The sequence below is a fragment of the Colossoma macropomum genome, unplaced genomic scaffold (assembly GCF_904425465.1).
Source record: "Colossoma macropomum unplaced genomic scaffold, Colossoma_macropomum, whole genome shotgun sequence".
NCBI lineage: Eukaryota > Metazoa > Chordata > Actinopteri > Characiformes > Serrasalmidae > Colossoma > Colossoma macropomum.
In genome coordinates this window covers 8,978,828-9,003,603 of record NW_023494785.1, presented here as the reverse complement: position 1 = coordinate 9,003,603, position 24,776 = coordinate 8,978,828, and the positions used below count along the sequence as shown (strand labels likewise).

Here is a 24,776-nt window from a genome sequence, read left to right as displayed (position 1 = left end):
GGACAGAGTTAAACACAGAACAGTGCAATACAATACAATACAATACAATACAATACAAGTCTTATTCCAGATGCAGCTGCTGTTGATATTGTTTGAACATTTCATGATGACAGTCTGATAGAAATGGTTCAGAATTACTTGGAATAAAATCACATTACATTAACTAACATCAAAAAATTCCAGTATAAGGCTGAGAAGCAAGAGTTGTTGTTGTAGTGGTGATGATATGCACACATGAATACATACCTGCATACATACATACATATGTATACACACACACACAACACACACACACACACATACACACACACACACACACATACACACACCCCTAAAGCCTCTGTGTTATTTGGGACACAAGTGATGGTTGTGAGACAGGTGTGAACTATAGCATGGTCAGGCTGGAGGTCAGTGAGTGTAAATATCACACTGTTAATGTGTCAGAGCATTAATGTTGAGACCACCAGAGACCCTCAGAGAAATAAAGAGAGGACCATGGTTTAAAATTCACACTGGTATATTAACAGACCTTTACAACTCAATTTAGAGGAAGAAGAAATAAACCAGAATCTAAAAAAGAGAGACAGAAAAGGAGAAGTACTGGGAGAAAGAGAGAGAGAAAGGAGCAAGGGAAGAGGAAGAGCAACTGACTGAGAACAGCAAGAAAGAAAGGAGCAAGAAAGTCGTCATTGTTCCAATGTTGTCTCTACAGCTCTAGTCATCCCACATGTAACAAACAAATAACAAACAAATAAATTAGACTAAAATTAATGCCTCATAATAAATAACACTAAAAAAATCAAATCCAAACTGAGCATTATCATCATTACAGGGGACAATTTCCAACCTCTACAGATCAGTCAACCCTTCACATTGTCCATCAGTCTGTGATAAGCATGTTCAACTTTTAGCCTTCCTGCTATTAGACCTCCCTGCTATTAGACCTCCACTGTGTCTGATATCACAGGACAGTCTGGTGCCTTATCATCATACAAGTATAGTACACGACCTGCAGAGAGAGAGAGAGTGAGAGAGAGAGAGTGAGAGAGAGAGAGAGAGAGAGAGAGAGAGTGAGAGAGAGAGAGAGAGAGAGAGAGAGAACGAAAGAGAGAGAGAGAGAGAGAGAGAGAAGAGAGAGAGAAACCCTTTTATTGAGACATTAAATTAACCACAAACATGCCAAAGTGGTCGCTCAAAATCTCAAAATCTCACATGCATATTGGAGAAAAGATAAACAGTAAGAAAGAAGGAAAACTGCAACATAAAAATAAAACAGCACACAAAGTGTCAAATGTAAATTGCCTACTTCATCAACTCTACATAGGACTTCGTTTATTCTCCAAATGCTGACAATGCTGGCAGTTTCCCCACCAAATTGTAATTTGCATGCTCCATTCTCAGCCATGCAGCCACCAAATCCATAAACATAGCAACCACCTCTACTGCTCCCTGACCCAACATCCGATTCTTCCTCGTCTTCTAGACTGCTAGTTTTGCCATACTGGATAAAATATTCAGCAACACTAAAGCATTTTCCCTCCTTACTGTGTATTAAGGCCCAAACAGCTGAAAGGAGAAAGCCTCATTCAGAACTAAAAACACCCAGTTAACTAGGACTGCAGGTTGCCAAGCTGAGTGCTTTGCACAAACAGGTGAACAAGGGACTCAGTCTCACAACAAAAGAGGCAACCCTCCCCAACACTAGGATCAAGGTGCACCCAATGTCTGTTTGCCTGATGCACAATCCTTCACTGGACGTCAGCCCTCTGTTTATCAGTCAGATGCTTATACAGGACTGCCAGCAGCCTTTGGGAGTGGAGTCGGCGCCAAAGACCTCAGACCACCTGGTGGACAGTACTCCATCCAGAATGTGTTTTCCTTCCACTCAAGGAGACACCTGCACTCAAGGGTTCTTTAGTAAAGAAAACTGTTCTATATAGAACCATGAACACTCGAAAAACCCTCTGCATGATTAAAGTGTTCTTTGCATTGTGAAAGCGTTCTTCAGATTTATGGGGAATGCGCTGTAGATGGTTTATACAGAACCTTATAGCACATAAAACAACAAGCTTGACATTGTAACAATAGAAGAACCCTTTTGGGTGCTATATAGAACAATTTTCAAAAAGGTTCATTACAGAACCATCTACAGCACATTCTCCATCAATCTGAAGAACTCTTTTCCCTATGCAAAGAACCCTTTAATCATGCAGAGGGTTTTGCGAGTGTTCATGGTTCTATATTCTATATATATTCTACATGGTTCTATAAATATTTAGATAAAATCTTATAACCAGTGATTAAAAGAAGAACTGGTCTCTGTTTCTATAAAAGAGAGCAATCCCTTTTTAGGCACTAAAGCTAACACAGCACACTGACATAAAACAGAACCCCTTCTCTGACACATTCACAGATTATTTCATAAATATCACCCCGATACAATCCTAAAACACCCGGAAACAGTCAGACGGCAGGCTGTCCATGCCGTCCTGTGTTAAGCTGCCCAACTGCAGCAGTAAATTCCTGCAAAGTCAGATGAGAGTCTAGCTCAACTCTGGATTCAGAGTCCAGTGCAGGATGTCCTTGAAGAAGCTGTGCAACACAATCAGAATTCTGCAGTTTAAAGAACAGAGAGAGAGAGAGAGAGAGAGAGAGAGAGAGAGAGAGAGAGAGAGAGAAAGAGAGAGAGGGGGGGGGAAGAGAGAGAAATAGAAGAAAGAGAGAGAGAGAGAGAAGGAGACAGAAAAAAGAGATAAGGAGAGAATGAGAAGAGAAAAAGGAAGAAGAGGAGAAGAGTGAGAAATAGAAGAAAGACAGAGAGAAGGAGACAGAGAAAGAGAGAGAGGAAGAGAAGAGAAAGAGAGAGGGAGGAAGAGAAGAGAAAGAGAGAGAGAGAGGAAGAGTAGAGAAAAAGAAAGAGAAAGAAGAAGAGGAGGAGGAAGAGGAGGAGAAGAAAGAAATAGAAGAGAGAGAAGGAAACTGAGAGAAAAAGGAAGAAGAGGAGAAGAGAGAGAAATAGAAGAAAGACAGAGAGAAGGAGACAGAGAAAGAGAGAGAGGAAGAGAAGAGAAAGAGAGAGGAAGAGAAGATAAAGAGAAAGAGAGAGAAAGGAAGAGTAGAGAAAGAAAAAGAGAAAGAGAGAGGAAGAGGAGGAGAAGAAAGAAATGGAGGAAAGAGAGAGAGAGACAGAGAGAGAGAGAGAAAGAGAGAGAGAGTGAGAGAGAGTGAAGGAAACTGAGAGAAAGAGTGAGAGGAAGAGAAGAGAAAGGGGAGAGAGAGAAAAAGACAGAGAGAAAGAGAGAGTGGCAAGTAAATCAGTGTAAGAGTGAGCAAATGAGAGAAGAGAAGAGAAGAGAAGAGAAGAGAAGAGAGAGAAGAGAAGAACAGATTTGTTGAAAAAATGTTTCCATCACTGTTTTTCATATTTCTCCTTTATTTATATGCCAACCTTTTCACCTCTTCTTGCCATATTTGCCATATGTATGTCTTCATATGTCTTTTTCTGAATTTCTGGCTTCTCCATTCATTTTTTTTTTATTGTGCATTTCCAAAATTAGCATTAAAGAGGTTGGAAACCCTTCACACACAGGCAGAGAGAGAGAGAGAGAGAGAGGGAGTTGAGGTTGAGATATTTGGCTTTAGCCCTGGTTGCCCGGCAGACGCTCTTCTATCTTCCATGAGCGTGGAGAAAAAAAAATCTGCCACTTTCTCTCTCTCTCCTAATTATCCAACCGGTCTCAATTAAAACTCCCATTCTCGATGCAGATGAAAAGCTTTTTTTATTATTTTATTTGAAAATGCTTCTCTTTTCACCTCCCTGCCTTTATGTTTCAGATGGGACTCCCTGTCTAGAAACTGATCAGGCATTTTTTAACCCCTCCTTCTCTTATTCTCTCATTCTCTGATACATTTTTCTCTCTCTCTCCAGGAGTTGTGAATGGTGTGGTTTTTAATTGTGCCTCTGTGATACAGTGTTTTTTTTCTGCAGTGACCGATAGTCTCTCGCTCTTTCTCTGTCTCTTTTTGCCGCTGTTTCAGAGCCACTGGAGCGTCCTCGCCTGGAGCAGAGCGACAGTCAGTAATTAAAATTCTGTTCAGCTTGACAACGCCGTTTCATGGCTCATTTTTCACATGCAGGAAGAATACACAATCAGCAGCACGAACGGGAGGGGGAGACACACACACACACACACACACACACACAGATATACACACGCTCGCTGCTGTCAGACAGTACGTGTAAATGTGCAGTGTTAGGAATTAGGGACGTACACTGTGACCTGACATACTGCTGATGTGAAATTTTACAAGGCTTTTATTCCCACTGATTTTATTCCATCTGTGTGTGTGTGTGTGTGTGTGTGTGTGTGTGTGTGTGTTCGCTGCATCTATGAAATGAAGACTGTTTGTGTGTTTATGGGTGTATTTAGTTCTTTATGAGCCCACTATAGACCCTTTTCACAGTTTTGTATTCGATACAGTCAGAAGCAGGAAGCCATCCTATAGTCAGATGCTACATTTTGAAAACCCCTTGGTCAAATTATGTTTTGTTGACTTTCTATAATAATAATTACAATATTTTTTATTAATATAGCACTTTTCATACCAGTGGCAGCTCAAAGTGCTTTACAGACAGGACATAAAGCTTAGCAGCAATACAAGAAATGCTAAGTTTGACACAGATCAAGTTAAAAGAACAAGTGTGAATATGTTAACACATCCTCTACAGACAAATTAAATATTTTTCTGCAAATCTTAGTGCACTATTTCTATTTATTTGTTGATTTTAATGTATTGGTAAAAATGAAATATAAAATGTGCCATGACTTTTACACAGGCTATAATTCATGCTTTATTTTTTTCCCTCAATATATTAAATTCAGCAAATAAACAAATAAACAAAAATGTGCAGAAGTGTGTTCTCTGTAGGATGTGTTGACTTATTTTCACAAAATCAACAAAACATGTCATTTAACCAGGGACGTTCTTGCACACAACTGTAAGTACTATTCAGATGGTATTAGTTTTAGATGAGGAGGTGGAGTAATGTAATTGAAGGGGATTTATTTTCAGGAATTTGGAAAGTGCATGATATAGTATCATGCATGGTATAGTATACATGGTATATCACTGTTGTCAGAAGAAAACCTCATATCTCCAAAATGATAACTTTACAGGAAAAGGAAAAAAGTTTGGGCGCTCCTGGTCACTGTAACAGTGTTACAAGTAAAAGAAATCAAATACCTTTATCAAGCTCCAAATGTCTGTCTTAGACTAGCTCAAGATGTTCATGGGAATTGTTATTTTAGCACAAAAACATACTACCAGAATCCCATAGAGGTACTAGTAGAAATTAGCATTATTGTAGAGGTGTTTTGTTTTCCTCGAGTTTTGAAATATGTGGCCCAAACTGAAAGTTTCATCTGTTGCTTCAGCACTGGGTGGGCGAGTAGTGAGAACTTAAAGAAAGTAAAAAGCTATCTGTGCATAGGAGAGAGAACATGTGATATTATCTATAAATTAAATAAAAAATAGTGATGCTACCTTAATTAGCTAATGTTAGGTGGAATGTACAGTGAACTGTGGGGAGGGTTATATGTAGCGATTGTGCATCATATTCTGTTTTGATGCTTTTGCCTAGTAAATGTTCACGTTAGTGATATAACTGCTCAAACGCTGAAATATTATGTGTTATAGTGTTGATTAGCTTATATAAGAACATTGACTATGTAAACCTCAGACAGACAGTGTTAGCTGACCTCGTTGGGTAAGTTGTCATTTACTTTTTACCTTTGTAGTCAGGCAGGTAAATCATACTGTGCTGTAAACCCATTTACAAATCTATGCATCCTTAATGAAGACCTGGGGCCAGACTGACAAAAGATTTCCTTAGAAAAAACCTACGAAGGATGTTATGACAAACACTAAGAAGCTCGTAAGAATGGGTCTCATTCACCAATATCTTTCTAAGTTTTTTCTTAAATGAGTTCTTGAGACAGGCCCTAAGAAGAAGTCTACATCAGATTCATGATGTGATCTTAAACCGCAGAACTGTTCACACCTTTGTGCTCTTGAGTGTGTGTAGATTCTGTTTTTACCTAAGAACAAATCCCAAATAAGAAAACATTGATGAATGTCAGAATCATCGTGAAAACTGCGTAAGTGGATTTTAAGAAGAAATTTCTTCCTAAGAACGTTTGCTGAATGAGGCCCACTGTTCTTAAATTCTCTAAATTGTCTAAAGAAAGTTTTCATTATTGTTTTAAGAAAATCTTAATTGTTTTTGTCATATAGACTCTCAATATCATGCTATATTTTACAGATGTTACCAGATATTATGCCATATTTTAGTTAACCACTTATTCAGTTTAACCACATCAGCGCCTGAGAACAGCAAAACGAATCCCCCAGGATGTGGTTAGAACAGTTTGAGAGAAACATGTCACAGGTTTGGGTGACTACTGAATCCTAGTGTTAGCCACTGAATTTCATCACCGCAAAATTTTGGACACCAAACATGTTTTGGCTGTAAATTAGATTTTTCACTGAATCATTTCTCTCATAGAGTGGTCATCAACCCTCCACCTGCAGGTCTGCTTTCCTAGAGAGTTTGGTTTGAACGTGCATCTTACACCACCCCTCCTCTCTCACCCGACACTAGTGCATCTGATTCACCCAATCAAGGGCTTCAGAAGAAGTTAACTAGCTGGAGAAGGTGTGGCAGATTGTGGTTGGATCCAAACTCTCCAGGAAGGTAGATCTCCAGAACTAGAGCTGGAGACCACAGCATTCATAGATGTGCTACAGTGGCGTACAGAGCACAATGGAAATGTCTCAGAAAGACAGGAATGACAAAAATGACTGTGTGTGTGTGTGTGTGTGTGTTTATGTGTGTGTGTGTGTCCTCTGTGCTGATCTGGCTCTGTGTTTATTTGACTGAAGGGGGGGGTCTCTGGGGACGGTGTCCACAGGGTCTGTCAATTACTGTCACTCAGCTGAGCATGTGTTCTCTCCCCGTGTGTGTGTGTGTGTGTGTGTCTCACAGGAACACACTCTGCAGCGTGAGGAGCTTCGCACTGTTTAACCTGATCACACACACACACACACACACACACACACACACACACACACACACACACACACACACTCTCACTCACTCTGTTCCTGCTTCAAAGTCTCGCCGCACCATCGAGAGTTATTACTCACAACAACGACCACAATACAGCCCCCCAGACCTGCTCTTTCTCTCTTCTTTCTCTCTCTTCTCTTTCACTACATCTTTCTCAATTTTGTTTTCTCTCTTTCTGTTCTTTTTTCTTTCTCTCTCTCACTCTCTCCCTTTCTTTCTCTCTTAAACTCTCATTCTCTCTCCCCTTCTCTTCTATTCCTGTTTCTCTCTTTCACTCGTCTTTCCCTCTTTTTCACCCTCCATTGGCTCTGTCTTCTCATTCTTTTCCCTCTTCCACTTTTCTCTTTCTTCTTTCCTTCTCTTTCTCACTGTCTTCCCTTTCTTTCTTTCTTTCTTTCTTCCTTTCTTTACAGTCTATCTTTCTCTTCTCTTCTCTTTCTCACTGTCTCTCCTTTCTTTCTTTCTTTCTTTCTTTCTCTTTGATCTATTTTCTCTCTTCTTTTTTATTTCTCTTCTTTCTCTCTACCTCTATCTTTCTCAGTTCTTTCCAATCTTCTGTTTCTTTCTCTTTCTTCCTCTCCTTTTCCTCTCTCCCCCTCTATCTTTCTCTGTTTCTTTCTTATGCTCTCTCCCTTCTCTCTCTTTTCTCTCTCTCTTTTCTCTCTCTCTCTCTCTCTCTCTCTCTCTCTCTCTCTCTCTCTCTCTCCCTCTATCTTTTGCCTCTCTCTCTCTCTTTCTTTCTTTCTTCTCTCTCTCTGTTGACTGCAAGCTTGTTGGGTTTGTATTACTCTGTGATATTGGAGCTCATGGTATTAAATATGCATGAACCCTGGAGATGAAATTAATTTTGGGGAATGCTCTCTCTTTGAATGTTCAAATGTGCCTTCATCTGCCTTTGTATCAAACCTTGAATATGTAATTTAATTTGGAGCGATAGTGCTCGACTAAAGCATAGAACCATTTGGCTACCGAGCTCGGAGGAAAACAAACGCAACTGAGGGCAGGAATATATGAAGTGTTTTTTATTTGAAAATATGTACATTTTTTGGCCCAAGGTTCTTTCAGTAGATATTAAGGATGTGAAATCTGAAAGACTGAGCTGAATTATGTGTGTTTATAGTGGTTTAACTCCTAGTTAAATCATTTTAAGAGTTTTGACTGTAATTCCCTCTTCACTCAACACAGTGTCCTTAACTACATACACTGTAAGTGCCATGGGCACTTCACTCTAGTGCAGTTGAAAAGTTGAAAGTCTATGTAGAGGGCATTAAGGGCTGTTAGGGACTAGTGTGCTTCTAGTGGAATTTCCACCAGTCCATTATCAGGTTAAAGGAATAATATATAAAAATTGTCACTCACTACACAGTTAATGAAGGTTTTCGTGGCCAAGCAACTTCACACAGGCTTAAGATCATTTTTGTGCAAAGCCAAGCGCTGGCTGGTTTGAAGTTGCAGAGGTCTATAAAGACATCTGATTGGGCACCGCTCAGGTCATTTGCATAAAGTTCACCCAGAACGAGACAGCAAGGACAGGATATGAGTCAGTGATCTCATATGACAGTTATATGTTCTGTTTGATGTAAATTACAAAAAATAAAAAAAAATGAACAAAATAAGCGAATAATTTTGCATGATGCCATCGGTTACGTCACATATACGCTGATTAAAACTTTAGCACCCCCAACTTCAAACACCTTCCCACATCCCTGGTGGCCTGTAAAGAGCTCTGACCTCAACCTACTCATCACCTTTGGTATGAATTAGAATGTCAGTTATGAGTCAGGCCCTCTCGTCCAGCATCAGTGCTTGACCACACAAGTGCTCTTTTGACTGAATGGGCACAAATTCCCACAGACACACTGCAAAAAGTTCCCCTTCCCAAAAAAGTTCGAAGCTGTTACAGCCACAAAGGAGGGCCAACTCCATATTAATGCCCATGGTTTTGGAATGGGACATCCAACAAACTATAGGTGTGATGATCAAGTGTGCACATGCACCACATTCTGGTGTAGATGAGATTGACAGAGCTCAAGACAAACATACATTTTAAGACCTTTGTTTAGCTTTGAGATTTCATTGTCAGCTTAGCAGGTCTACTGAATGAACAGCCAAGTTCACATTCCATTGCTAGTGGCCCAAGTTCAAGGTCTATCACATATTATCAAAATTTATGTTGTTTGTCTACTATATGTCTCACTTAAACCAATTATCTCACCTGATGAATGAAATTTTTCCAAGAATGCGCCGCATATGGCTGCCGTGTTGCGAGCTCCCTTCAGTCCTTTTAGTTTTTTTGTTAATTGTGTGTTTATATGTATATATATACTTTTTTATGTATTTAAGTCCTACAAGGGGGCTTCGCACCTAAGATTTTCACTCACCTTTGCACCTGTATAATGTGATGTGACAATAAACATGATTTGGTTTCATTTGATTTGATGTTTATCTCTGTCTCTCAGCACTGTGGTGGCAAGTCAAAGTCAAAAAATTATTTATGTCGTGCTTTTTACAACAGGCACTGTCACAAAGAAGCTTTACAGAAAAATCCAGGTCCGAGCCTCCATGAGTGCCGCCAATGGTGACAGTGGCAAGGAAAAACTTCCTAAGAGTAAAAGGAAGAAACCTTGAGAGGAACCAAGACTCAACAGGGGAACCCATCCTCCTCTGGTTTACATAGCTAAATGAGTGACTGAGGACGCATTTACTGTAGTTACTTCACTTGAATGTTGTTTAGCAGACAAAATAAAAAAACAAAATAAAAATTGTATTTGGTCAAATGATGCTTATATTTTAACATATTTCACTAACTTGTTTCTGTCTTTCAAAGACAAGATGATGTGCAAAATCTTAGGGATGGACTTTGGCTGTGTTCAGCCTTTACCTAACATTACAGGGGTATGCCATGATTTCCTATAGTATAATATCACATTCATCATTAAGTGATCTTGAACATCATTTTTGTAGTCTGCTTACTTCATGTCCCTATTCATTATTTCTAGAATTATTATTTTTGTCTCTACATTGTGTTTTGAACATGGTAGTTACATTACCTATCGTTTTCTCCCTCAGTCTTGAGTTGTTTGATCTGGTTTTATGTTAGTGAAGGTCACCTATATTAAATTAATAAGTAATTGCCATAGTCACTACTCCACATAAGTGTTCTAGGCCTCTGCTGGGGTCTAAAGGACCACTTCTTTCCTCTGTGCTATATTTTATGTTTGCTTATCCGCTCTGACTCGACCACAGCCACAACATCAATGCACTTCAGCATGTGAAATGTCTTGTAGGTTGAGCGACTGCATGGAGGAACAGGGCCCTAATGGGGCTCACACATACACACACACCAGCAACTACATCTACATAATTGCAGTGGGTAAGAGAGGGAAGTCTCGCCGGAGCCATATTGTGTGGAGACCAGTCAAATCCCCTTTCAAGTAGATAAACTGCACAGGCTGAAAGGCGGCTGAACTCAGAGAGCCCCTTTTGCCTCTGAGTTATAATTGGAAAGGCCTTCCACTCCATATCTTCATCTGGACTGAGATTGCGTGTCTAAACTGGCACCTTGTTCAAGACGGGTCAGTAACAGTGCGAGAAGTAAATGTATGTGTGTGTTGGGGGGGCTCGAAGGCGACCCCTCAGCTCTTATCAGACAAAGTGGTTTTTGATTAGTGTTAATGAGCATTGGTAATGGCCTTTGGCTGTTACATGGATGGTCATGCTTCAAGGCAGAGAGCGATGGGGGGTGTTGTTTGTTGTTGTGAATGCACACACTTAATTGCTTTTCTCAAGGGCACGAAAGCAATGCTTTGTGTGTGTGTGTGTGTGTGTGTGTGTGTGTGTTTACATGTGTGTATGTCTTTGTGTCTGTGTTCTATGACAGTCCCAAGTCCCAAACTCTCATACCTATCGGCAAATTTCCACTGCACAAAGTACAGAAACCTTTAGTACCTGAAAACTGGAACTGTTTTTTTTCACTGGCCGCTGATCCAGTAGTGGCGGTTCAAGTTTTATAGTTTTTGTTAGTGATTGATATAAAAATTTGCACTGGCCACTTGGACCACAAAGCTAATGAATCTTGTGGCCAGAATTATAGAAACATACTTATTTTATGTACAATATTTCCTGTGCCACTGGCTGCCACACATTGCCAAAGCATAATAGATCCACCCCCCCAACTGGTTAAGAATTATGACAAGGTTTTCTTTTCATCAAATGCTCCTCCTTCTTTATATAAATATACCTTTGACGATTATTTGGTGATTAAAAGGTCAATTTTTATCAGTCCACAAATGTCCCTGGCTTATCTATACGTAGATTTGCATACTTCAGACACTTCTGTGATGAGGTTGCAATTAAGCTTCCTTCTAATGACTCTTGTTTAGTTGCCATATGGGGGTTTTGCTTTGCCTTTCTGGCAATGTATTTGAATGTGCAGTTGAAGCTTAGTTCACCATTGAACACAGCTTTACACAAACTAGCTCTTTCTTAGCAACTGCTGCTAGGTTGGACAGGCCAAAAATCCCAATCAGCTAATAGGAAATCATAGCACATTTTTGTCAGAATACCTAAAATTAGACTGTGATATTAATTTGAAATGATATTTGGTATGGATGTGAAAGGTCTATCTAATAGAATGGATTCGATGTAGTTTGTTGTGTACTTGAGCTCTCATTAGCATGGTGGCATTCATTGTCACTTCCAACTTGACTAGTTTTGATTAGTTGCAACACACTTCAGCTCAGTAGCGTACCATCTTACACTGTGACGCTCACAGTATAGCGGTCCAGTTTGAATGATTCAGGCCTACATGTTTAGAGTTGTTCACTGCACATTCATTAGGTTGAATAGAAGCTTTTCGGTAAAGCATGTCCAACCTAGCAACAATTGCGACAAAAAACACATTTGTGAGTGGAGGTCAATTTGGAGTTATTCTGAGTATTCATTCTGAATGCTTCTGGCATTGGAAAACATCTTGGCTATGAAGACTATTCTAGGTTTAGTTGCCAATGCTAAGATTGTGCTTACAATCAGAGGAAGGAAGGCCACTTTCTCCTCATACAGCAGCCTTGAGCCTCAATCCCCCCCCCACCCCACCGTTACATTCCCGCATTTCTGCCTCTCTCTCTTCCAAAAATGCTCAAGCATCTGCGGTGAGATGCGCTCTTGCATGTTAATGCCCTGCTTAATATTATTCTTATGAACTGCCAGTGACTTCACATGTTAGCCAGCACTCTGTCAAATTAATGTCAATTCCATTAATGCTGCCGTCCATTTGCCCCTGCTCTCCCCCGCCGGCCGCTGAAAGTTTTTCTCGGCGGTGCAGTCGCAGCGGGTCTCCTCTCCTCCACTGAAGATGAAAGAGCCGGAGAGAAATGGATGTCCAGGGTCATTTATCAAAAAGCACGACCTAAAAGTGCGGATGAAACCGCAGATGAAAATCGGCCCTGGGATGCGTCTGTGACATATTAACTCCAATATATCAAATCACAGGCCTGCGCTGCACTGTCCTGAACTGGCCACCCTCTACAGGCCTCAGGAGCCAAGTGTAATGGAGCAAAGCTTCTAAGGGCTGGCATTGTAAAGAAGTTACTGACCAAGACTAAGACAAGAGCACCACTGTGCATAGCCTTAGAGGCACAGCTGCCTTTAGGTCACTGAATATCATGTTATAAATGCAGTAGCTCATGAATAGTGTGAGAGAAAGAAATATTGGTAGTCAAACTGGCCATTGTAGCCACTACATGTTGAGGGCATTAACAGTGACCAAGCTAGCACTGAGATAACTCTTACCTCCTTTGTCATGAAACATTATAAAGTAAACAGTAATTCTATCTGTATACAGAACAAAAAGGATGCAAGAGATACTTTTTAAAATTATTTTAGCCAGAGAAAAGAAGCCAAACTGAGGTGAAGTATCTAGATTACAGAGCCCTGCTAATTTCCTGTATAAATTAAAATAATGCGTGGCCACGCTGTATTAATGCATGGGAACGAGATCCTAATGCATGGCCACGACTTAGTAAGTTGTGGGAACAAGATAATTAAGTCGTGGCCATGACTTAGTTAGGCGTAGGAACGAGATTGTGCCTTACTAAGCTGTGGTCAAGGCTTAATTATCTCATTCCCATGGCTTACCAAGTCGTAGTCATGACTTAATTATCTCATTTCATCCGCACTATGTTGTGGCCACGCATTAGCATCTGGTCCTCACACCTTGCTAAGTTGTGGCCATGACTTAATTATCTCATTCCCACACCTTACTAAGCTGTGGCCACAAATTATTTTTATTATTTTATTATAAAGATATCTTCAAAAATGTTTACAAGAGAAGACAAAAACGTTCTTTATTTTGCATGTAATTTAATGTGAAGAGAGATTTTTTATAAGCAATTTTCGAGCACTTCTGTTCATAAAATCTTCACACAATGTATAGGACAGCTGCTGTGCTCCAATGATAAAAAAAAAAATGGAAATACTTGTTTTTTTGGACAGTGATGATATTCACATTCAAAGCAGTAACATTAGCTGTCTGCCTTCTTTCTGCACTCACCAGGTAATAATAATAAAATAAATAAATAAATAAATAAAAACAACCTGCCCCCCAAAATTCACCCCAAAGCAGAGGTAGTTTACCCAAAAGTTCCTCCTACCTTCAAGATACATCATCAGAAGGGACCTTTCCTAGTCTTTAAACCACTCTAGATACTACTGTGACCCCACTGTAGGATGAAGATAAGCATGTCCACAACAATTTAGCCACAGTGTCCCTTTCAGTTATTGCAAACCAGCGAAGAAAACACATTCCATTACAAACATTTTAAAAAGCTATGAGTCTCCAAACTTTTGACAGGAAGCGCTACCCGTTCTAACAGAGTCTAACAATTCTAACATATTCTAACAGATGTCCAAACTTCATTCTAAAATCTGTTTCACGGTCCACAGCCCTGCTGAGTCTCTGCTTCTATGAAACTGCACCTCAAGCACCTCAGCAAGAGCCCAGATTTGATATGTATATCAAATGAAGCCTCTCATCTTTGCCTTGCATGCACTGTTAAATGTAATGAGAAGAAGGCAGACTTAACTGGCTGGTAGATGGCAAAAGGCTAGATAACTGCAACTCCCCTGCGCTCTAGGCCATTATACGCCACATTTGCTAAATTCCGAGAGATAAATTCGGTGCTGAATATGAAGGATGCAGTTCATTGTCCCTCGCACTCACAGGCCGCTGTACCTGGGTGGGGGTGAAGCAGTGTTTCTGATACCATCTCCAATTCCAGTGAGCGAAGCCGAGAGAATCTGCAAGCTTTAATCAATGAGGGGAATCGAGGCTCGGATACTGCACATGCTGTACAATACTGTACAGATTTGTTCAATCAGTCAAGGGGGAAACAGAGGAACTCACATCCATCAGTGCTGTTGCTATTGAGCAGCTATGGCTGTACCATTATGATTGTTTATTTCTGCATCAATATACTCATCCATTATATATGCATACATTGCCTGGCCACTTTACCTCATATCTACACTCATTGTTCATTTTATTAGCTCCACTTTCCATGTAGGTGCAGCTGGTTTTTACCTCATTTGTCAAAGGTCAGGACCACCAGAGGACCACTTTGGAGTAGGTATTATTTGGGTGGTGGGTCATTCTCAGCACTGCCGTAACACTGACATGGTGGCGGTGTGTTAGTGTGTGTTGTGCTGGTATGAGTGGATCAGACACAGCAGTGCTGCTGGAATTTTTAAACATGTCAGTGTCGCTGCTAAAGTGAGAATAGTCCACTACAAATACGCAGCCAACAGTGTCCAGTGACCACCGATTAAATATTAGACCATGACTAACAAATCCTGCGCTGCAACAGATGAGCTATCAAGGCCTTGTCTACACAAATACAGCTATTTTTAAAAAACACAGCTTTCAAAAATAACTTCACTCACACCGACAGTGTTTTTGTGAATCTCTCCATCCACATGAGAAGGAAAAAATGACTGAAAAATGCTCACGTATGAGCATGCCAGCCCAGTAGGGGGTGATAATACCTCATTCAACTAGACGCAATACACCACAAGAAGGACACTGTGAGCATGCATACTGGGAAAAATATAGAAGCTGAAGGTTAGATATTCAACAGTGGCAAACACAGAAAATATACAGAATCAGACCCTCATAATTTGATATTTCACAGTTTCAAAATCCAATTCCTGACAGAAAATAAAAGCTTGCAAAAAGCCTGTTGCATGGTTTCACGGGGCTGTTTATGTTGCCATAGATAGAGAAAGCAGAGAAGTGGAGTTTCTCTTGCTTTTCTAACACCTTTTAATCAAGTCATATATCTTTACAATAATTTAGGTAAGGGGTGTTAAATCATATCCACAAAGGACCCGTGTCGTTTTAGACTGATTAAACAAGTGGAATCAGGTCTGCTCCAGCTTGTTCGGAATGAAAACCTGCAGCCTCACTGGCCCTTTGTAGATAAGATTGGTAACCCCTGATTTATACACCAACCAGCCACTTCATTAAGTACACCTCCTTGTTTCTACACTCATTGTCCATTTTATTGACTCCACTTACCATAAAGGAGCACTTTGTAGTTGTACAATTACAGACTGTAGCCCATTTGTTTCCCATTTGTTAGCCCCCTTTTACCCTGTTCTTCAATGGTCAGGACCCCCACAGGACCACCACTGAGCAGGTATTATTTGTGTGGTGGATCATTCTCAGCACTGCTGTGTCTAATCCACACATACCAGCACATCAAACACTAACACGCCACCACCACGTCAGTGTCACTGCAATGCTGAGAATGATCCACCACCCGAATTATACCTGGTCTGTGGTGGTCCTGTGGGGGTCCTGACCATTGAAGAACAGAATAAAAGGGGACCAATAAAGCATGCAGAGAACAGATGGACTACAGTCTGTAATTGTGGAGCTGGCTACGAAGTGCACCTAAATGGTAAGTGGAGTGGTTAAAATGGACAATGACTGCAGACACAAGGGGAGTGCACTTAATGAAGTGACCAGTCAGAGTATTTGATGTTTGCAATCAAGTTGACACCCATTTAAAAGGACAGTGGATTCTGAAGCACTATGGTTTAGTGAAAAAGTCACTGTCACATTACAGAACACTCAATACAACCCAGTCATCAGCTGTATTTCATGCAGATACATGCAGACCAGGTAGATGTCTCATGGACTGGGCACTGGAGTGGACAGAGTGTTTAAAAACTCCAGCACTAACACACCACCACCACATCAGTGCAGTGCTGAGAATGATCCACCACCCAAATAATACCTGCACTGTGGTGGTCCTGTGGGGGTCCCGATCACTAATGAAGAGGGTAAAAATTATACAGAGAAACATAGACTATAATGTGTGATTCTAGACCCACAAAGTGGCACATATGTGGTAGAAAAGACCTGGTAAAATAGACAATGAGGGGAGATACATGGTAGGTTTTCCTAATAAAGTGGCTGGTGGGTGTATATACATAAACATACACACGCACACATGATTTATCTGAAAGAAAAATATTGCTTTTCTAATATCACAGGCGAAGATTTATTGTCTACCGTTACCATTGTTATTGCAATAGCTTTCAAGTAATCTATTTTTACCACTACGGGTATTCAGCATTTACTGCAGTGGTGTTTGGTCCAGGATCATACATCTTTCTCTGAAAATCCATACGTGTGGTATCAAAGGGAGAAATCTGCTACACAAAGCATTTCAGCCCACGCGGTGGCCTCGAATTAAGAGTCTGTTTAATGGAAATAGTCTATTTGCCAGGCCATTTGAATGCTACAGGCTCGAGGTTTAATTGGTGCGGCGCTTAAGGGGACTGAGGTATTAAATGAAGATAAAGTTGGGGGAGCACACATCTGGCTTTTGCTATGTAACTGCGACCGGCTCCTTTATTTACAAGCCCTAATCAGTCCGACGAGATCAGATCAGAGCCTGATTTAAGGGAGGGAAAGAAAAGAACGAAGGAGAGATGAAATGGTAATTACTATTGATTACCTATGTGCATATGACCCTGCAGGCCTCACTTTGCATTCTTAAATCAACTCAAAAGATTGGATTTGCTCATTTTTTTTCCCCTTCATGCACCAGGGTGCCTGCACTCAAATACCTCTGTGGGTGCAGACAGAGAGGAGAATGAGGTGACGGTGTAAAGAATAATGTCACCTAACGGAGGGAAAAAAAAGTACCTGTCAGCTCTTCACATTAATCACATTAGCATAGTGTTTGATCATTTCTTTATTCCTCACACCACCTCACTGCTGAAGGTGATGCCCTCAGGGTCACTGCTCGCAAAGAAATCTGACATTTGTTCACCATTTAGGCCCACCAACACCACACGTGGGGTTAAATCAGAGACAGACAGGACCTCTTCTGATTCTTATCTGTAGTAAATCCATTTAACTGACACAGTGGTGCAATTACATGTACAAGCTGGCTTTTTTAAGGGCTCCTGGGAAGCCTTTGAATCGGTATGATAAAGATGTGTAATGTGCATGATAAAGATGCACAGGCTTCCAGTAAGTTTGTTTCCAAATGCAGTCCAGAGGTTGCGAAATGTGCCAGAAAGAAGGAAATGAGGCACTGCAGATTTTGGAGCATGCTGCAAAAGCATGGGCGACCATGCTGCAGAGCACGTGCTCAGGTTGTTACATTGAAAGGACTCTGGCACCCTCTGCTGGGCACCAGCAATACAGCCATACTATATCATACTGGCACCACTAGGGATCAGTTTTTTTTTCTAAACATCATGATTATAATCATAATAGAATAATAGTGTTATTTAATGAGTAATGAGCATAAAAAAATGGACAATGCACAGCTTAAAACTGTAGTAGCGGTCACCTGAAGGCCTGGATTTTGTTTATTTTGTCCATTCTTACGGATAACTGCGTTTTAGCTATAGGCAAGTCTTTTTTGAGATTACTTAACAGCCCAAAAGTATTTGAGGTAAACATGTAATGATTCAGGAATGCAGTTTGCACAATACTTACACTGCACAACATCTTCCATTACTTACTAGCTACATTAGCCTTGTAGCTCTAGCGTAAAGAAACAAACTTAAGACACCAAATTTGTTGGCTGATTGACTATATATAGACTTTTTTTTACAAAAACTACTCCTGTAACGTGAAGGATATATGATGGGCTGCAATGCTTTTGAGGGGTCCTCTTAAGGTGTTCTTTGGGAAACAATCTGAATCTCAGACATGTTTTCAGATCATGACCATTTTAGTACCGGTGGTTTGTATTTTGTGATTTGGCAATGTAACGTGCTCAGCATTTATCACTGTGGCCTAGTCTTGACGGCAGTATGTTAACTTCTATGAATTCTAAGGCCAGGACTTAAATCCCACAAGACTCTGCAGTTAGTTGATAAGTGGCATAATCACTTAATATATCACTTAATAGAAGTTGCCAGAATGCCACTTTTTGATGTATTCATAAAAGAACAACTCATAATTTAATCAGAAAATGAAGGGAAATACTAATTAGTTTTAGACTGCAAAGCTGTATGCAAAATGAACTACTGAAATATAAACTTCTGTAACTTTTTTAACCAATATTGGCCTGATATTTTCAACTCTGCGTTAGAAGGAAAGGTTTTGAGAGGCATACGGTTCTATTTTTCCAGTTTCACTGTTACTCAACTCAATTCAAATGTATTTGTATTTTAAGGTTGAACAATTTAGGGAAAATATTTCTTCGTGATTTTTTTGGACCAATAAAGCAACTGCAATTTAAATTGCCATCAGTTTCTATAAATCAAGGCCCAGGTTTGTTTTTTGGCCAAGAATATTCAGTTTTTCTGGTTTGAGGCTTGAACACTGAATGTAATGTACCAGACTGCCAGTTACCTGTGGTTGTGATGTCACAGCTCATGAGTGTTTGGATGCTTCTGATTGGTCTAACTCATGTTCAGGCTGGTTAGAAACTCAGTGTTATAAGGTTTCTGCACTTAAACCTTGTTAAGAAAATGTTGTTGATAACAGGTTATAATTCAAATTGTAGTTCTTGTGATTTAAAAATTGCACTCTAAAATGTGATTTGGATGTAAAATCTTTCAGCTCTAACATTTATAGTGAATTTTCTTTTTTTTTTTTTGCTCTTTCTAGTGCCTCTGACTCTGTTTTGACTTTTTATTCTTCAGTAGACAGTGTTGATTTCATGCTCAAATGAGTGTGGAGTATTTGCAAACCAGTTGTCCGTCTAAAAACAAAGTTACACGAAACAGCATCCTCCAGATAGATGTTTATAATCTTTATTGGTCAAGCAAATAAATGTCAGCACATAATGATGTTCACACATCCACACACCAAACTGTGCTTGAGAGACAGGAGCTGGGTTGCATCGCATTTACAGACGCGCTGCATCATCAGCTGGACACTAACAGGTGGAACTACTCTAGCTGCTGCTCCTGGCGACAGGAAGTCAGCGTGTAGTGGCTCGCAGCATGGACAAACACTAAAAGCCTGAGGACTCAGGACGCGGCCAGTCCCTGGACTCTCCTACGTTCCGTACGGCGCTTTAGTTCTCAGGGGAAAACGACGAGGGGGTGACTGGGGTTTCATAACGACGTGACGAAAAGGACGATGAAGTGCCGGTACACGATAAGAGGAAAGGACGAAGCATCTGCGTCAGCACACGCTTTAACAGACCAGCCTGTCTACAGGGTGAGCTCAGAACTCGCCGTGACCCCTGCAACCTCAGATAGCGGAACTTGTGTCCGACTCCTTGGTGCGGTTGCAGACGACGTGCTCCAGCTGACCAGAGTCGGACACGTCGTAGCTTGTCTTGTACTTCGCCAGGATCTTCATCAAGGGACGAAGCTTCAGCCACCACTGCTCCTTTGGAATCCTGTGACTGAACACCCACACAAACATAGAGCAGCATTAGAACAAGAAAATAACTGTTTCATAAGATTTTCCTTGTTTTTTTTAATTACTCGTTAAAAGCAACCCAAAGTCAGCTGTCACCCAGAATCACAGCAGTCTAAGGTTTTGCTCTACCACCATGAGATGGCAGGTTTGATTTCTGGTGATGTCAAAATCGAAACGTTGGTGATTACTGAGGCATTATCAGGAATATTATCACCGATACTGATAAAACCACTAGTCATTAAAATGAGTTGATATTATGAGACTACTACTTTACTTCATATGCAAAAGTCTGAACACCCCTTTCACATTCATTTGTTCATTTAAGTGAAAGTAAAACTCTCTTATTTTTACTTAGAAAATCAACAAGACATGTAATCTGACCAGAGCTGTTAAAACATTTGCAGACTATAGTTCCTAATTCAGATTAGTAACTGTACCACGATGTACTGTACTGCTCTGTGGAAAAACACCATTAGTTTCATAGCAGGTACTTAATAATGTATTTCAGCTACTGAATAGTCAATTTTAAGATTAATAACTTTAATAACTTATTTTACTATAATATCTTTATAAGCCTGCAGTTCAAGGAAATAACTAACTTTTCTGATTTTAGTTACGTTTAAGGATATCAGCAAACAAATATGCAAAAACAGTTTGTTCTGCTATTTTTATCTAACCATCCCTTTACTCTACACTCCTAAAAATAAATTTCAAAAGGAGTTCTTTAAAGTGATGCCAGAGAAGAACCATATTTGTTCCCTAAAGAACTTTTCTTTTAAAATGCCTCTAAAAATTATTTTAAAACCTGTCAAAATCTTAAAATATAAAAATCACTCATTTGAAAGGTTCTTTAGGAAACCAAAGCGGTTCTTCATTGGCACGCATGTATTTTGAATTCATGTGATCAGACAGTGTTTATGAAGCCGTAGTTCTAGTGTGAGGTTTATGGATAAATTATGGGCTAAATACAAACCACACTAATGCACTGTATTTTATACACAGCGCCTCGCTCAGGATAAGCAGATTTTTCCAATCAGCACTTTTACTGTGGGGATTTATTTTCATCTGTCTAAGCTTGGAGCTTCTAGAGCACAAGGGGGTGAATATTTATGCAGTCAGCGCATTTTCATTCATTCAGTTTCATTTCCTTTAACACATCTGCTGACCAGTCATTTATTTTGGCTTTGAAAATTCGGTGTTTCAGTTTATCAGTTCACAATAAAAACATCTGACTGGAAAAATATACAGTTATGTTCATGTTTTGGCACCCTGGTCACATGACATGGTTTGCTGATTTTCTAAGTGAAAAGAAGTTACACTCTACAGAGAACACACTTCTGCACATTTTAATGCACAATTACTGTTTATTTGCAGAATTCAACATATTGGAAAAAGCTTAAAACTTAAAATGCAATCCTGTGCAAAAGTTAGAGCACATTTTATATTTTATGCTTCATTTTTTTCCCCTATATGTCATATAGCACAGCAAATAAATAGAAATTATGCACTAAAATTTGCTAAAGAAAATACAATGTTTAAGTTCGTTCACTCCGGAGCCCCTAAGGTGACACCATGATTATTTTTTAATAAGACATGGCCACAGTTTAATTTGAGGTCACGTCTTCCAAAAAAAAAAATAATTGTCATGTCACTTTAGGGGCTTAGTTGTTCCCTGTAGAGCAGGGGTCTCAAACTCAACCACTAAAGGGGCCATATTAAAAAATCTCAGCAACTCCATGGGACAGAGGGAAAAAAAAAAACTTGTTTTTATTTCATTTTTAATTAATGTGCTATAAACAAAACTGGCCATTTTTTATTCAAAACAGACAAAAACGTCAACAGTAAGATTTATGCACTTGTTGTAGACCTTGAAATGTTACATGAACACTTGTTTTTAAATCTACCTATTTGCTTGAACTACATGCCTGACATCCTTTCTTTACTGCAAGTTCATTAATACCTGGGCTCAATTTCTGAGCTGCTGAGCTGACGTTAAGTATTTATATTGGCTAAACTGCAGCAGAAATGCAGCTAGTGTGTTTTAGGGTGATATGACTGGTGTGGAATTGTCTAGAATTGTGTAGAACTGATGTGAAACCGCTGTCCCACAGTCTGTTGTTGGGGTAGGAGAGTCAGAACACACATTACGTTGCAGTGCATGCTGGGGACTGTAGTGCATTGCATCGTGAAATGAGCTAATATTAGTAGAAAATTAAAATACTTTTGTGGGCTGGATAGGATTGTGTCACGGGCCTGATCTGTGTTTGTCACCTGGGCTGTAGAGGATGTGCGACTTATTTTCACTTAGAAAATCAACAAAACGTCATTTGACCAGAGGTGTTCACACTTTTGCATATGACTGTATATCACTGGTAATCTAGAAAAAGAATATCATTTTCAAAGGGCTTGAACACTTTGACAAGACGCTGAATATTTGTAACACCCTGAATTCCCAAAATCTTTGTTTGGAGTAATGTTAGCCTCAGTACATCCTCAACCTCATGTTGACCTTAATGTTATAAGGGTGTTATAATAGTGTTAAAAGACGCATGTTCAGAAGGTTATATAGTAAATTCTACGCACACAAAGTCTGTCTCCTCCTTCAGCTGAACCACAGGCTGGAAGACGAGGGCACGGCGACGCATCCCCAACAAACATGCTGAATCCTCTGTGTTAGCAAACACTCTCCCTGCAGGACACGCACACACACACACAAGCCATTTTCAGCATGCACACTTCACATACGTTTATATTAGTGAAGTATTAGCGCTTTCTGAGGCTGGAAGACTTAACAACCATGCTGAAGGGATACGTTTGGGACTAGATATTAAGTCTGACATGCTTATGAATTTGTCACATGTGAGTCAATTCTTAGTTGCACAGCAATATTTTCATAATGTAATTTTATAGAGAGAGAAGTTTTGAAATTTAGTGAAATTTTGCTGGTGGACTTTATTAAAAAAAAACAGACTTGACATGCCAACGACTGTATGAACTGTGATTACCAGAAAGAAAACTTTTCTATTTACTCATAGAATGATAAGAGCTGTACCACTAGGGCTGGGACCACTTATTAACTGATCAATAGTCATTGATAACAACCCTGAAATTGGTAGATAGAATTAATTGTTTTCTTCTTTCCATTTTGTAAGCCTGAGTGTTCTGTGCTTTGATTTGTGAGCTGAAGCTCCAATCCTAGTTTTAGTTCATGTATACAAACAGCAGAGATATGTGTGATTTGGTGTGTACTGCCACATGGGACACGCCATCAAGAAAGAGCATTTTTGTGATGGACTGAAATGAAAATTCTTGATTGAAACCAAAACTTATGACACACTCGTCCACAACCTGAAACCAAAAACCAAAGGAAAGGGTTTTATACTACAATTTGTTGTTGTATTTATACTAAACTAATAAATAATATGTATATGTAATATTTTATTCCCTTTTACTGTTGAAATGATTGATCATTATGGGGCATTAATAAACCGTCTGTCTCCAGTAGAGTAAATTCCCCACTGTATCTGCTCAGGGTTTGCCAGAGTGTGACATACAGTCTGAAAAAACTCTCAGCATAATACTTCATGATTTCCCACCAGCATCTGTAGCTGAATCCCAGAGCACCTCCACCACAGCAACGGAAAACGCATACTGTAATATGTCAGGCACATAGACATGACTGTGGCCACTGCTGCTATTAGCTATTACACGCAATAGTGTGCATTTCGTTTAAAAAGGAGAAAAAGCTGTGAACCCAGGATCTAATGAATTTTAGTTTTGTTTATCTGCAGAAACAACTTTCAAACTTTTCAAAGCCACAGATAAAATAGTCTATTACCAAATGACTATTAAATATTTTAAAGACTTATATAATATAATGTGGAATTTCCATCATGTTTCTGACGTTTTGCAGCAGACCTATTAAATCTGCCTATTAAAAGTGCCTCTTTTGACCATTTTCAGCTGAATATTTTCGGTGGCCAAAATTCTGGTGCATCTCTAGCATTTTTTACTCCTAATGTTTGTTCAATGTCATTGTAAGGTCTTTTCACATCAATTTGAGTTTTACTGTTAAAAAAGCACACGTGATTTTAACCAACTATCACTCCATTGTGCATCTTTGTTAAACACTCGTGTGAAGAAAAGTACTACGTAGTAGAGTTTGCAGCTTCAACTAGATATCTGAGCATTAAGAAGAGCGAACGTAAGCAACCATGACCTGTGATGTGAAACTCAGTGTGAGAAACTCCTGGTCTTTGTTGACCCCCTGGCGCAAATGGAAACTGTTCCAGATAAACAGAATTTGTTAATGTAAAAAAACTGTACTATTTAACAATGAAATAATCATAATACTATTTAAATTTGTTTATTGTCCCAGCCCTACATACCACTGTAATTCCTTCTGTGTGGATTAAAACCTTATCAATGTGATTATATTTGAAATGTAAGTAAACAGTTACCTTCATCTTTAGCCAGCCAGATGCAAAGCAAAAGAAGCAAAAATATACACAAAGTGTCAAACTCAACATTTGCACAGATGTAATTAGTAATTTCAGGTGCATGCACACAGGCACACGCAAACACCTTGAAAGACATGAGACCTCTTAGCTATCATACATTTCAGCAAGCTGGTTCATTCAGTAATCTTCTCTGTCTAGTCGTGTTATTAGTGAGTCTGTACTGCTGTACACCAGAGAGACTGTCTCAGTGGTGTTGTTAGTCTAGCTGCGCACACTGTAGTAG

The 24,776-nt window shown here is 39.7% G+C and overlaps 1 protein-coding gene across 8 annotated transcripts in view; it reads right to left on the bottom strand.

The window, feature by feature from the left end:
• Positions 1-19,391: 19,391 nt before the first annotated feature.
• Positions 19,392-24,776, bottom strand: part of pfkpa (phosphofructokinase, platelet a) — a 44,475-nt gene continuing 39,090 nt past the window's right edge. For 4 of the 8 annotated variants that reach the window (XM_036582389.1, XM_036582371.1, XM_036582379.1 and 1 more), the window contains exons 21-23: positions 24,494-24,499; positions 22,617-22,722; positions 19,392-20,016 (exon numbers count right to left, since the gene is read on the bottom strand). In XM_036582389.1, coding sequence (XP_036438282.1) covers positions 19,860-20,016; positions 22,617-22,722; positions 24,494-24,499 — 269 coding nt within the window. In that variant the 3' untranslated portion in view covers positions 19,392-19,859. The remainder of the gene's footprint in view (positions 20,017-22,616; positions 22,723-24,493; positions 24,500-24,776) is intronic. The other 4 variants (XM_036582424.1, XM_036582407.1, XM_036582415.1 and 1 more) reach the window with 1 other exon arrangement.